The sequence below is a fragment of the Macaca fascicularis genome, chromosome 1 (genome assembly GCF_037993035.2).
Source record: "Macaca fascicularis isolate 582-1 chromosome 1, T2T-MFA8v1.1".
NCBI classification, from domain to species: domain Eukaryota; kingdom Metazoa; phylum Chordata; class Mammalia; order Primates; family Cercopithecidae; genus Macaca; species Macaca fascicularis.
The window spans coordinates 213,463,906-213,478,190 of record NC_088375.1 but is presented as its reverse complement, the minus strand read 5'-3'; the positions used below and the strand labels follow the sequence as shown (position 1 = coordinate 213,478,190).

The following is a 14,285-nucleotide window of genomic DNA, read 5'->3' as shown; positions in this document are numbered from 1 at the left end:
CATGTAGCCTTGCTTTGAAATTCAGTGGACCCAGCCAGGCGCGGTGGCTCACGCCTGTAATCCCAGCACTTTGGGAGGCCAAGGCAGGCGAATCACAAGGTCAGGAGCTCAAGACCAGCCTGGCTAAGATGGTGAAACTCCACCTGTACTAAAAATACAAGAAAAAAATTTTAGCTGGGCGTGGTGGCGGGCACCTGTAATCCCAGCTACTCAGGAGGCTGAGGCAGAGAATTGCTTGAACCCGGGAGGTGGAGGTTGCAGTGAGCCAAAATGGCGCCACTGCACCCCAGCCTGGGCGACAGAGCGAGACTCTGTCTCAAAAAAAAAAGAAAAAGAAATTCAGCGTACCCATCAGAGGTTATTTCCTTGTCTATTTACTTATAGTCTGCCTCCCCCATTCCCGATTTTACAGATGAGGAAATCCAGGTTCAGAGAGGTGAAGTACTGCCCAAACCAAGCTCTCTGAGGATAGGGGCTAGGCCTGTCTCGTTTTCTGCTGAATCTGCAGTAACTAAAACCATGCCTGGCCTATAGTAGGTGTTCAGTGGTTACTGTGGCTGGATGAATAAATGATGAACAAATGACCACAGCTCTATTGCTCTGACGCTCTGTGCAGCCAGGAGCTTGGGCATTGAAGATTCTATTTCAGCCCACCTCTGCCCACTCTGGTCCCAAATGACCCCCAGCTCAATTGAAGTCTCAGCCTCTCTTAGAAGTGGCTGTTAGTGGCTGGGCACAGTGGCTCATGCCTGTAATCCTAGCACTTTGGGAGGCTGAGGGAGGAGGATCGCTTGAGCCCAGGAGGTCGAGGCTGCAGTGAGCTGAGATTGCCCCACTGCACTCCAGACTGGGTGACAGTGTGAGACCCTGTCTCAAAAAATAAAAATAAAAATAAAATAAAGAGAAGTGGCTGCTAGGATAGCCAGGCTTATGAGCTGGGGACCAGCATCCATGTCCCTGACCCCAGTAGATCCCCCTTACCCTGGCTGGGCCAAGGGGATGAGGCAGGAGGCCTTGGCATTTGCCTTGGGAGATCCCTGCCCAGAGGTACAGTGGCGGTCATGGGCTCAGGAAGCAGCTGCTAGCTCCCCCATCCCATGCACTGCCAGCTGCCCGCCGGGGGCCTGCCCACCAGATGCATAATAGATGAGGAGGCCCAGCGGGACGTGCCTGCTTGGCATTTCAGAGCCACTAATGAGGCCAGCCTCGTGCTTCCTGCAACAGCACACAGGCCCCAGGGCCTCTGGCTCAGTAATCGCCACAAGGAGCCACCTGAGGACAGGGCCACCCACCCCAGCCTACCACTTAGCACAAGCAGCATCCAGGAGATCAAGGGCTAAAGGCATGGCCTCAGAGTGGCACCACTGTCAGTCTTGGTTTGCCCCTCACTGACTGCATGTCCCTGGGCCACCACTTCCTCTCTCTGAGCCTCAGTTTCCTCATCTGTAAAATGGGGACGGACAGTAGTAAGAGACGGATAGTATTCTGTAAGGCTGGTGTCAGGATGGAATGAAATGATTCAGGGAAGTGCTGGGCCCAGGGCCTGGGATACAGGAAGTGCTCCATATATGGGAGCAACTGGTACCAATTCTGTTAAGAGGAAACATCTCACCAACCAGAAGGGCCTTCCCAGTAGGACACATGGACTGAGCAGTGACTCCTGTTTGGGTAGCACTCAGGGCTACGTCACTCCCCGCTCTTCCCTTGCCTCATATCCAAGACCTTCCCCATTTCTGCAGCTTCACTGTCTCTGACCAACGTCCCTTCCTCAGCAGAAGAAAGAGCTGGATTCAAATCCAGCCCTCACCAGCTGTGACTTTGAGCCAAAGCCTCCACCATTCTCAGCCCTGGTTTGGCCTCTAAACTGGGAACAACAGGCCAAACTGCAGGAGCGATGCCATGATTTTTTTTTTTTTTTTTTTTTTTTTTTGAGACGGAGTCTCGCTCTGTCGCCCAGGCTGGAGTGCAGTGGCCGGATCTCGGCTCACTGCAAGCTCCGCCTCCCAGGTTCACGCCATTCTCCTGCCTCAGCCTCCCGAGTAGCTGGGACTACAGGCGCCCGCCACCTCGCCCGGCTAGTTTTTTGTATTTTTTAGTAGAGATGGGGTTTCACCATGTTAGCCAGGATGGTCTCGATCTCCTGACCTCGTGATCCACCCGTCTCGGCCTCCCAAAGTGCTGGGATTACAGGCTTGAGCCACCACGCCCGGCCGCGATGCCATAATTTAATGAGACCTCCAGAGTAAAATGCCTGGCACACTGTCAGCTCTTAATCCTTGCTGGGTTCTGCCTCCACCTCCCAGGCTCCTAGTTTTAAGGCCAAAGTTGACTCTTCCCTTCCCAGAGGTGTTTTTAGAACTCTCCTGCCTTGCGCTAGTTCACTTGGCCATTCCTCTACCTTGACACCGCTCCACCTCCCACCATCCATTTGAATACACTTTAAATGTCCAGCCCCCATTCTAGGACATCTGGGTCCCTTAGGGCTGCAGAATCAGAGTCACCCACTGTTCCACTGGCTCCCAACCCTCACATTGGGCCTCCTTCCTCTTGCATCTGCACACCTACTCTGAGGTCCCCCACTGCAGACAACCTGCTGAGAGGGGTTGGGGGTCCGTAGGGGAACTTAGCCATGATCACATCTGGCCTCTACCAGGACTCACTGCTCCCTTAATCCAAGCTCTAACCTCTTAATCCTGTTTTGTAAAGGGGTGGGGGGAAATCACCTCCTCCAGGAAGCCTTCCCAGACTACTGACAAGGTTTTACTCATTCCCCTCCCTGAACACATTCAATTCAATTCCACAAGCATTAAGCATTTATGGGCATGGTAGTTGTACAAGACCATGTGGAGGACAGAGACATGAGAAAAGTACAGCCTGGCCTTTATGGGAGAAAGTGGGGCTAAGTTGAGCTCAAATGTAACTCAGTGGGATGCCGAGGTGGGAGGATCACTTGAGCTCAGGAGTTCAAGACCAGACTGGCCAACATGGTGAGACCTTGTCTAAAAATACAAAAATAATTACCCAGGAGTGATGGCACACACCTGTGGTCCCAGCTACTCAGGAGGCTGAAGCAAGAGATTCACCTGAACCCAGGAGGTGGAGGTTGCAGTGAGCAGAGATTGCACCACTACACTCCAGCCTGGATGACAGAATGAGACCCTGTCTCCAAAAAAACAAAAAGTGACTGAAGCACCTCTGCTTTCAAGGAGTTCAGAGCCTGCCCTGCACTGCCGGGTTATATGAACACATGCAGCTCACCTGAAGTCAACTTCCGGAAATGCCCTATTCAACGAGCACATGTTGAGGAGCAAGTGAGGCCCAGAGAGGGAAAATGACTTGCCAAAGTCACACAACTAGAATGTGGCAGAGGCAGATTCCAGCCCACACCTGTCAGACTCTGAAGTCCATGCTCTTCCCCCTACCCCAGGAAGATTCACGAATGCGTGCTCTATAGCAGCAGAGGAGGCATTCTAAAGAGGGAATAGGGGTGTGGGGATCAAGAAAGAAAACACTCAACAAATGGTGACAAAGGTGGGCTGGAGGTGTGGCGAAGGCCTGTGGAAATGGAAGTGGAGGGACATCAAGGGGAGGTGACGCTGACTGGACCCATGTTCCCGTTGATCAGAAATACAGGGCACGGGAGAAGCAAGCCCCAAACTAGAAAAGGAGGTGGAGACAGGCCTTGAGTGCCGGAAGATCATGATTAATGGTCAAAATGGCCACCACTGACTGAGCACTAACCATATGCCAAGCATGGACTGGAGGTAAGCGATGGCCTTTGGCAGCTGGGAAGGGAGGGCCTACGGTTAGCACCTTGGACGGCGGCTCCAGCTAGGAGGGCACAGGCAAGGCATTTTGGGTAATGGGGCGTGTCCTGGGGGAATGGCCAATCTTTACTTGATAGATGGGTCAACTGAAGCCCAGAGAGGGGATGGGGCTCGCCCAAAGTCACACAGCTGGCCAGTTACAATCAGTCCTGGGCTGTCAACTCTAACTCTTGGCTTAGGGGTCCCTAGAGTGGGCCTTCTGGGTGGCCCCTGTCTTTGAGTCTTCCCTCAAGCGCATCCTTTGTTCAGACCGTCCCAGTGGCCTGGTGGCCCTGGGACAGAGTAGGTGAGGCTCTGGGCTCTGCACAGGGTCTGGAAGATCAAGGTTCAAATCCCAACTGCTTGTGTGACCTTGGGCAACTCATTTCCCCACTCTGGGCTTCATTGTTCTTACCTGTAATTAGAGATAATAGTCCCTAACTCTGAGGTATGGTCAAAGTTACATGAGATAACACATGTCGGGCACCTAGTGCAGTACCCAGTAGATAGCATGTGCCCAACAAGTAGCAGTTGTCAGTGGTGTTATTACTGAACTCCCTGAAGGAAAGGATGGCACCTTCCTCACCTCTGCCTGTATCCCCCACTCAGTCTGCCCCTGCTCTGAGCATAGGACACCATCTTGCAGAAGGAGGGGTACAGATGGACCAGGCACAGCAGCAGGAGACGATGCCCAGAAAGGGAGAGGAAGTGGCCTGAGGTTGCATGGAGAGCATCAAAGGGAAATAGAAAGGCAGGCTGGGAGCTTAGCCGAGGCACCCTGTGTGCCTCCTACCCCAGGCCTGGCTTCCCAGGAGGGCTCTGTGGGGACAATGGTGCCAGATGGGAGTCGCCCAGCAGCTGGGGGGTTCTGCAGGACCCACGGACCCCAGGAAGCCCTGAGCAGGGGCAGGAAGCAGGAGCCAGAGCAGTTGGGGGGCTCTCCTGCTGGAGGTGAAGCAGCAGGAGGAGCAGCCAGCCAGGCCCACATGATGCTGATGCCAGGGAAGCCAGATGCACCCGCCTGCCGGGGCATCAGGGTGCTACAGTGCATCCCGAGGTGAGGCTGCACCTCCACCCATTGCCTCTTGGTGTTGGGAAGCTCCAGACAAGGTTGCCTCATTCCCTCCTCCTCCAAAGAGAGGGCAGCCCCAGACACAGGAAATATGGGGGGCGGGGGGCGGTTCTGAGGGCTGTCACGGGAAGTAACTAGAGGATTCAGGGTCAGTAAAGGCTAAGGGAACCCTGGCCCAGCAAGGAGCCACCTGAGGTGGGAAGAAATAGAGAAGAAAAAAAGGAAGGAAGCATTTAAGCAAAAGGGCCCACAATATGTCAGGTCTAGTTTTTGTTTTTGTTCTTTTTACTTTACACCCTATTAACGGGTATTTTAATCCCCATTTCACAGATGAGAAAACTGAGGTTCAGAGAGGTTAAGGAATTGCTGAAGGTCACACACGCAGTGGCAGAGTGAAGATATGAACCTGCTTTGCCTGCCTCCAAGGCTCTCTAAAACAGTACTCTGGGGACAGACCTGGTAAGATGGTCTGCCCACCCCCTTGCCCTGAGAGGATGCTTGGAGGCTTGGTGAGGTCTGGCCTGGCATCGCAGGGGTAGGAAGGGATTGGGGGTACCTGCAGGGACCAGTCAAGGCAACCCAGGCCCTCCTGAGAGTCCCCAGTACTCACCATACACTCCGGCGAGGGGTGAAGGACTTGTCCACCCTGAAACACAATAAGAGGGGCCACAGGTGAGGGGACATCCCTTCTCACCAGCTTGGCCCAGCAAATCAGATCCACCTGCACTGCGCCACCCTCCCAGCGAGGCTGGGGAAGGTCCTGTTTCTAAGGATACCTGATGCAGTCACTATCACCCTTAGGCTTGCAGGGGTTTAACTGTCAGATTAGGGACATGGGAAGGCAGGGGAGTTAAAGAGCCAGGAAAGGAGGCAAGACTAGGGGCAGTGGGGCAGGGGGCAGGGCTGTGGGGTGTTAGCAGGGGTAGGGGGACAGGTGGAGTAGGACAGTGACTACAGCAGTTTGGATCATGGCAAGGATGTAGGTGTGCAGCTGGGGCTGGCTTAGAGCCTTTCCAGGCAGGATGGAGCAGTTTGCTGGATGTCTATGGTTTATGGTGGGCAGAAAGAACATCAGCCTCAAGGCCCGCAGCCTGCCTCAATCCTGAAGCTGCTCACTCGTATCTACCCAGGAAGCAAATGTCTGCGAATCTGGGAGGAGATCTAGGAAGAGCTTCCCCCCACCCTCATCCCAACATACATACCCTGCTCCCCAAGACTTCAGGGGCACCCCAGACTTTGTCTCCCCCAAATCCTCCCAGATCCAGCCCCAGAGCACATGTTTGGGTAGCACTCCCGCCCTGCCCTGATTCTCCTACTGCACTCTGAGGGCACCTCGGTGCCGCTGGGGGCAGGGGCTGAGCAGCTGTTGGGACAACAAACAACTCGCCTCCTGCCCAGAGCTAAGAAGGGGACGAGGAGGGAGCCCAGCCCAACTCTGCCAGTGAAGGGCCGTCCTCCGAAGGGCAGGGCTGGGGGCTCCCAGGGACAGCTGATGGGGAAGGCCAACTCTGCAGACAGGGAGGTCGGAGAAGCCAGGACTTGCCCAAGGTCATAGAACAGGACCCAGCCTGTGAGCTGCCCCTCGGTGTCGGCTGGCTAGGAAACTCAGGGCGTAGCCCAGCTGTCACCTGACAGCAAGCAAGACCCCAGATGGAGGGGAAGCCTCTGGCCTCCCACCCCACCCCGCCCCTCTGCTGGGGTCACCTCAGAAGCTAAGCGTCCACAAGGGGAAGGCAGTTTGGACACAATCCCCATAGCTCAGAGAGCACTGACCATGCCCACACACAAGCCCCAGCGCTCCACAACCCAAGGTGAGTCCCAGGGTCCCTCTGACCACTGGGAGCCGCTTGTCTGGCTGAGCAGGGGCTCTGAGCCCACTCTGTCTAATCCATCTTCCCTCCAATTTGCCAAATCTCTGCAACAGGCATAAATCCCCATCCCACCTCTGCACCCCTTGACCCCAAGATGAACCTGCTGCCACTCTGATCTCCTCCAGGCCTCCAAGCCCAGGCAGCCAGTGGCACAGGGAGGAGGTGGTTCCCGAGAGCCAGGATGCAAGGAGGGCAGCCTGGTGCCCAGGGTGGGCAGGGCCTGCTAAGGGCTTCTAGAGTCCCTTTATCCAGAGCCTCAGTGAGGCGCCCAGCAGCTGCAGAGGCAAAGTGGGAGGTCCAGCAGAGCCTCCCCCTGACCTGCCTGCCCCTACTCCCACATACCTATACACGTGAGCAGGCACGCACACATGCATGCACACACACATGCACACACACAGGCCCAGAAGCCCCGAAGCCCGTCACATACATAAGCGCCACTGTCATGTGCTTAGACACAAACACGGCAATGTCCACCCTGCACTCACCTCCCCCCCAGGCACATGCACACGCAATGGGAACACACAGACACAGAAACACACACACACACACACACACACACACACAGGCGCCGCAACATGACAGCTATGCGCGCACTGAGGTCTAACGCTCAGCCCCCATAGCAGTCACAGCTCAGGCCCATCCGCCCGAGCGCGCGCACACCCCGCACGGGCTCCCCCCACGGGCGCACACGCGCGTACGCGCCCCGCCCCGCCCCGCGCCCTACCCGCCGTAGGCCCCGAAGGTGAAGCTGCGCTTCCGGCCGCTCATGGTGCCGCAGCCGCCGCCCGGCCCGGCCCGCGCAAGCTGGAGCCGCCTTCCCGCGCCCAGGTCACCTTGGCAACGCGGCCGCCCCGCCCCCGCCCCCGCCCCAGCTGGGGTCTGTCAGCGCCGGAGCGGGCCGCGGTCCAGCTGCCGGGGGCCGCCGGCGCAGAAAGGGCCGCTTGTTCGCGCCGCCCTGGGCCGGCCGGGCGGGGGCTGCGCGGGACTTTCCGAGCCGGGCCCGGCCGGGTGGGGATTGCGGGGCCCGGGGCAGCCCCTCCCCAACCCCCTTCCCCGCCACCGCCCCCCGCCGTCCAGGCCGCAGACCCTCTGCTAGGGGGACGCCCTCCTCCCGCCCTCTCGAGCCGCCGGGCTCCTCGGCGGATCCGTCCCCATCATCACGAGCTGGGAGCTCCCTCCCAGATGCCTGGGTCTGCACGGCAGGCATGTCCCGCTCCTCCCTGTCCCTCGAATTTCTCATCTCTAAAGTGGGATTCCTGCCGCCGGCCTCCTAGGACCTGGGGATGACGAAATGAGTTCACGCACGTAAAGTGCTGGGCCCAGGTCCTGGCGTACAGTAGATGCTTAATAAATGCCGGGTACAAGAGTTCCGCAGCGAGGTCAGGCGTTCTGCCCTTCCCGCGAACGAATGAGTGAATGAAGAACAGACTCTCCAATAACCCCTCCTTGCCCACCTGTCTCCCCTTCCCCCAGGAGTCCCCTTCCCCTTTGCCCTAGTCAGGAGGAGGAGCAAAGGGGAGGAGTGGAGACGCCGCCTCCTCTCCCCTCTTGAAAAGTCATGCAGCCCAGGTCCCAACCTTGAGAGGACACTGGGCTCTGAGTTCTGCAGCAGGTACTCATTCACTCAACAAACACTCCAAGTCCCTCTTCTGCACCCAGCTCGCCCAGAACGCAGTCCAGTGCTCTTCCTCAGAGTAAGCCGTTTTCCCCACCCAACTGGAGTTGTGTCAGCAGACACCGGGCCACTAGCCCCGACCCCTGAGCACACTGCCCTCCACCCCAACACCCACTCTTCCCCCCATAGAGGGAGAGATCCTTCCTCCAGGCTCTGCACCCAAGGAGGCAGGCTCCCACAGTCTCGAGGTTTTCTACGGGATTTTCTGTTTAAACAAACTGCAGGGCACAGATGCAGCCGGGGATAAGGGAGGAAGGATGGCCAAGGGCACAAGGACAGTGCGGCAGGGATTCTGCAGAAGCCTTTCAGGAGCTGTTCCACCTGGGACCGGGCCTGGACTTGGTGAGCTGCAGCTCCCCTAGGAAATGACGTCTCCACAGTTTGTCTCACCTAGGCAGGGTAGGTGGCGCTGCGGTTTCCCCATTTTAGACACAAAGAAATTGAGATCCTCGCTCACAACAATTACTTCTCTCTTGGGGATCTGCCCTCAGACCCCTCTCAGCTCCCACCTGGGACCTCTTCTCTGCACATTCTGGTGGGTGCAGGGACCCTCAAGAGCCACTTGCAGGGTTCAGAGCCTGGGCAGAGCAAACATTATTTCCTCATTCCTAGAACTATATCCCTTGGTTTTCAGTCCTCAGAGAAGGGTCTGGCTCCCCCTTGCAAGGTGCTCTGGAGCCTGGACTGGGCCCCTTCTGCTCTGGGCAGCGCTGCAGATTCCTGGGGGGAGGAAGCACTCCAGGGCAGGCTCCTGAGGAGTGGGTCCTGGGAGCACTGAGGTCTGCCTGAAACGGGAGGAACTTCCTTCCTTCCCTCCCTCCCTCCCTCCCTCCCTTCCTTCCTTCCTTCCTTCCTTCCTTCCTTCCTTCCTTCCTCCCTGCCTCCCTCCCTCCTTCCTTCCCTCCTTTCTAAGTAGTAGCAGCAACAGCCTCCCTCCTTCCTAAGTAGTAGCAGCAGCAGCAGGGGCTCTCAGAGAGGTGGGAGGCGGTTGGGGTAGAGGACTGAAAAGCTAGGCCTGGGCTATGGGGATGTGCACAGTGCTTGGGCTGGGGCCTGGACTCCAGCCACATCTGGGCTGCTGCATCCCTTTAGACATGGACCTATACCTCACCAGTCTTTTCAGTGGGAATGATCCCTGAGTGGGTTCTGCATGCCCAGTTGGCGGAGTGGCCAAGGGGCCGCCAATGTGCCAAGTTTCCCAGTCAGGCCTGGCCCCCGGGAGGCCCTGCTAGTACTGGGACAGTGGGCCCTTGAGAGAAGCCATGGGGGCCGCAGGGTTCCCACCGAAGACAAAGAGCCCAGTGTGGGCTCTAGCCTCTCTGCTCTGACCAGCTGCAGCTGCCTCATTGGCAAGGGATGGGGGTGGGGGTGGGAGTGGGGGTGGTTAGTGGGGGTCACGTTCCCTTGGCCAGGGTTGCAGCAGGACAGTCCCTGACCAGCTTCTGGTCCCTTGGTGACAGCTGAATTTAAATGCATCCTGTTAACCTACAAGACCACTTCCAAGAATTTACCCCCTGCATCATAGCATGTGAGCCTGGAGATGAATGGCAAGGACAAGGGACATTGAGGCATGTGCTTATATCCTCACCCTTGAAGGCTAAAATCTCAACTCTCCCACTTGTCACCTGTGTGACCTTGGGCAAGTTACTTAAGCTTTCTGTGCCTCAGTTTCTTCATCGGCAAGATGGGATTGATAATGAAAATAACAGTACCTACATCAAAGGGTTTTGCCAAGGATTAAATAAGTTACCAATGATAAAGCATTCAGAATAGTAGAGTATTTGTCACTTAACATGTGTTTGTTAAATAAAACACCTGCTGGCTGAGCTCAGTAGCTCACATCTGTAATCCCAGCACTTTAGGAGGCTGAATAGGGAGGATCACTTGAGACCAGGAGTTGGAGACCAGCCTAGGCAACACAGTGAGACCTCATCTCTATAAAAACTCAAAAAATTAGCCAGGTGTGACAGTGCACATATGTAGTCCCAGTGACTTGAGAGGCTCAGGTGGGAGGATTGCTCAAGCCTGGGAGGTTGAGGCTGCAGTGAGCCCTGACTGCACCACTGCACTCCAGCCTGGGTGACAGAACAAGACCCTGTCTCAAAAAGAAAAGAAAAAAGAAAAAGAAAGACCAGGCGCGGTGGCTCACATCTGTAATCTCAGCACTCTGGGAGGCCAAGTGGGGTGGATCACTTGAAGTCAGGAGTTCAAGACCAGCCTGGCCAACATGGTGAAGCCTCATCTCTACTAAAATACAAAAATCAGCCGGGCATGGTGGTGGGCACCTGTAGTCCCAGCTACTAGGGAGGCTGAGGCAGGAGAATCGCTTGAACCCAGAAGGTGGAGGTTGCAGTGAGCCAAGATCACACCACTGCATTCTACCCTGGGCGACAGAGCAAGACTCTGTCTCAAAGAAAAGAAAAAAAGAAAAAAAATTGTTGTAGCAACATCATTTTTATTAGGCTAAACTATATGAAGTTGCCATTTTTGTAGGGCTAGCAAAGATTTATTCGTAAGAATTCTAAAACTAAATGGCCACCCAGAGGAAATGTGATAAATTATGGTCCATGTATGCCATGCAGTGCCATGCAGCTATGGGACAGACTGGGAGAGTTCTGTGTGTGGGCATGTGGAACAGCCTCCAGGACTGACACACCCACACAGAGGCAGTGTGACAGGGACCAGGGTTGGACCAGGCTCTGATGCTTCCTAGCTGTGTGACGTCAAACACATTAGTAACATCCTATGACACTGGTCTCACTGGCCCACTGTGACGGGGACATCACTGCTCCACAGTCAGCACAGACGGGGTGCCTGCTGCCTGGCACTGGGAAGTCACTGACATCTTTGAAGGAGGTTTAGCCCTCTTCCTCCTTGGCCTCCAGCCTCATACCTAGAAGACAGTGCCAGGCTGCTTTCCAGGGTCCAAGCCCTCCTTCTGAGAGGAAGCCTCCCCTGTGGGCCTCCTAGTTTTGTACCCAAGTTGTTCAAACAGCTGCCAGACTGTAGAGGAAGAGAGAAGAGCACAAGGTGGAGGGTTGCAGAGCTGCCTTTCCAAGTTCACCTCTCACTGAACTCTGGGTATTCCACCCACCTACCTCCAGCTCCCCCTTGCCAGGGAAATGCAAGGGGAGAGGGAGGAGCAAACCCCGGGAAGATCTCAGGTCTGGGCTCTAGGTGGGGCTGGTGGAGCCAGCTCTTGCCAGGACCCCCAATAGCCTCCTCCCCTCCCCCAATCATACTCATTGAGGATATCTGCCCCAGGCCTTCTGGGCAGGAGAGGAGGCAGTCCTGGGCTTCCTGCCCTGGCCCAGGCAGCCTCCTGTGTGGCTTTGCATTATTAATCAGTTTTCCTCTCTGGGCCTCAGTTTGCTCATCTGTTAAAGCCCTACTCTCACTTTGCTGGGTTAAAGACCTAATAATGGGCTGCGTGCAGTGGCTCACACCTTTAATCCCAGCATTTTTGGAGGCTGAGGAGGGCGGGTCACAAGGTCAGGAGTTTGAGACCAGCCTAACCAACATGGTGAAACCCCATCTCTACTAAAAATACAAAAATCAACTGGGCATGGTGGCACCCAGCTACTCAGGAGGCTGAGGCAGGAGAATCGCTTGAACCTGGGAGGCAGAGGTTGCAGTGAGACAAGATCACACCACTGCACTCCAGCCTGGGTGACAGAGCAAGACTCCATCTAAAAAAAAAAAAAAAAAAAAAATGGAAAGATGCATTTGCCTTGACAGAAGTCTGCTAGCTCTGGAAGTAAGATTATCCTTACTTTGCCCATGGCCTTTCTAGCCAAGCCACACCCACCCAATCCCAGGAAGCTTCTGGAAAGAGTCTCCTCGGGGTTCCCCAGCCCCTGGGAAGGGATGGAAAGTGGGTGTGACTTGGCTCACAGCCCTTCCCTAGGCAGCTGGCCAGTGAGGTCACTGAACCAGCCTCTGCCCTGGCTCTGAGACTCCTGCTCTGTTCAATGGGTTTCTGAGACCCCTGCCTACTTAAAGGGACCCCGTCACGGACCAGGAAAATCTGGCCTGACCAGAATACCTAACCCCACTCAGGCCCTACCCCTGAGGATATGTTTCTCATCTCCATGCAGATCATGTGCCTTGAAAGGCCCTGGGAAGCAAAGCCCTTCTGGAGACAGCACCCAGGTGTATATTCTTTCATTCCTTCCCCCAATCATTCAGCAAGTGTGTATCAAGCACCCACCGTGTGGCTGACACTGTATTGAGCACCCACTGTGCGGCTGACACTGTTCAGACACTGGTGATAGAGTCTGAACAAGACAGACAAGGTCTCTGGTAGACCTGTGTGCACACTTGCACACAAACTTTCCCAGGTCACACATGCACTTGGTCTAGTACTGTGCCATGCACATGCAAAGGGACATCTAACTCATGCCCGTAGAGATCACGTCAAGATCAAATGCATGCGAACAGGCTTCCATGAACATATGCTGCAAACCCACAAGCACATGCACATGCAAAGGTCAACTCCAGCTCCCACCCTCATGTCCCCAATCAGTGCACACGCACCTGCTGACTCCGGCTGGGTTTGTACATGCATGTAAACACACACCAACGACAGCAGATACAGGCACAGGAATCTCAGGCCCACACACCCTTACTCAAATCACGTTCTGTTCATACAACATACACAGACAGATGTGTACACACCTCACATACACGCATGGAGCATCCAGCTAACTACTGGGAAGAAATAAAGGTAGGAGACAGAATGGCTCTTTGGGGGTCAGAGAAGGGTGCAACTGCTGCATCTCCAAGGATTATAGAGTGGAGGCCAAGACTCCTCTTATGCATTACAGGCTGGTGTCTAGCCAGCCGGCCCTCCTCTCCTACCTCCACTGCTAAGGGGGTGGCCCTCCCAGCCCATTTTCAGGGGCAGTTGGACAAAGCTGGGAGACTGCTTGAGGCCCAGAGCTGCCCTCAGGAAGCTGGGCTGGCAGAGCCCTGACGTGGGGAGACCTGCCTGTGGCCGCAGCTCTGCTGGCAACCCATCGTTTCTCATCACAAGTGCCTTCTCACTTCTGGCCTTTGCTGGTTCATCTATAATGTGGGGAGAGGGTTTCCCAACAGTTCCTTATGATGCCACCCTCCCAGGAGGCCAACCAGTCTGGGACTCTGAGAACCCCTCTCCACCCCAACGAGTCCCTCACTGAGGCAGGGGCTCTCAACAAGGATGGCTCTGCCCCTCAGAGGGCACCAGGGTGGTTTCAGTCCTCAGAAATGATGGAGTCGCCGCTGTCATTCAGTGGGTGGGGGACAGGAAAGCTACGCTAGCCAGAATTCCACTTCAGATTTGTTGTTCATCAGCTATTCTCCTAGATATTCAGGTGGGTAAAAAGCCCGGGTAACCCATCCTAGAACCTAACTCTGGTTTACAAATGAGTATTTTTTGGTGTGGCTTTAATCCATAAAACATTTTTCAAAGGTGCAACTACTGAAGTCATTCTGAACTAGAGGTCAGGTACAGCAACATGACTTTCTGCTCTTAAATCTAAGGGTAGGCCAGGCTCAGTGGCTCACATCTGTAATCCCAGCACTTTGGGAGGCTGAGGCGGATGGATCACCTGAGGCCAGGAGTTTGAGACCAGCCTGACCAATATGGTGAAACCCTGTCTCTACTAAAAATACAAAAATTAGCCAGGCGTGGTGGCATGCGCATGTAGTCCCAGCTACTCAGGAGGTTGAGATAGAATTGCGTGAACCCAGGGGGCGGAGGTTGCAGTGAGCTGAGATCATACCAGCCTGGGCAACAGAGTGAGACTCTGTACCAAAAAAAAAAAAAAAAAATCTAAGGGTAGGCTGGGCGAGGTGGCTCACACCTGTAATCCCAGCAC

The 14,285-nt window shown here is 55.3% G+C and overlaps 1 protein-coding gene across 50 annotated transcripts in view; it reads right to left on the bottom strand.

Moving 5' to 3' along the window:
- Positions 1 to 14,285, bottom strand: part of RAP1GAP (RAP1 GTPase activating protein) — a 73,673-nt gene that overhangs the window by 48,654 nt on the left and 10,734 nt on the right. For 23 of the 50 annotated variants that reach the window (XR_006694211.2, XR_001487106.4, XR_001487108.3 and 20 more), the window contains one exon: positions 5,489 to 5,524. The exons of 17 other annotated variants lie outside the window; for them this stretch is intronic. Coding sequence is in view for 7 of the 33 variants with exons in the window: in XM_045378815.2 (XP_045234750.2) it covers positions 5,489 to 5,524; positions 7,474 to 7,517 (80 nt within the window). In the remaining 26 variants the exon portion in view is untranslated. Of the gene's footprint in view, positions 1 to 5,488; positions 5,525 to 7,473; positions 7,594 to 14,285 lie in introns of those variants that run through there. 10 more of the 50 variants (XR_006694224.3, XR_012424880.1, XR_010580847.1 and 7 more) reach the window with 1 other exon arrangement.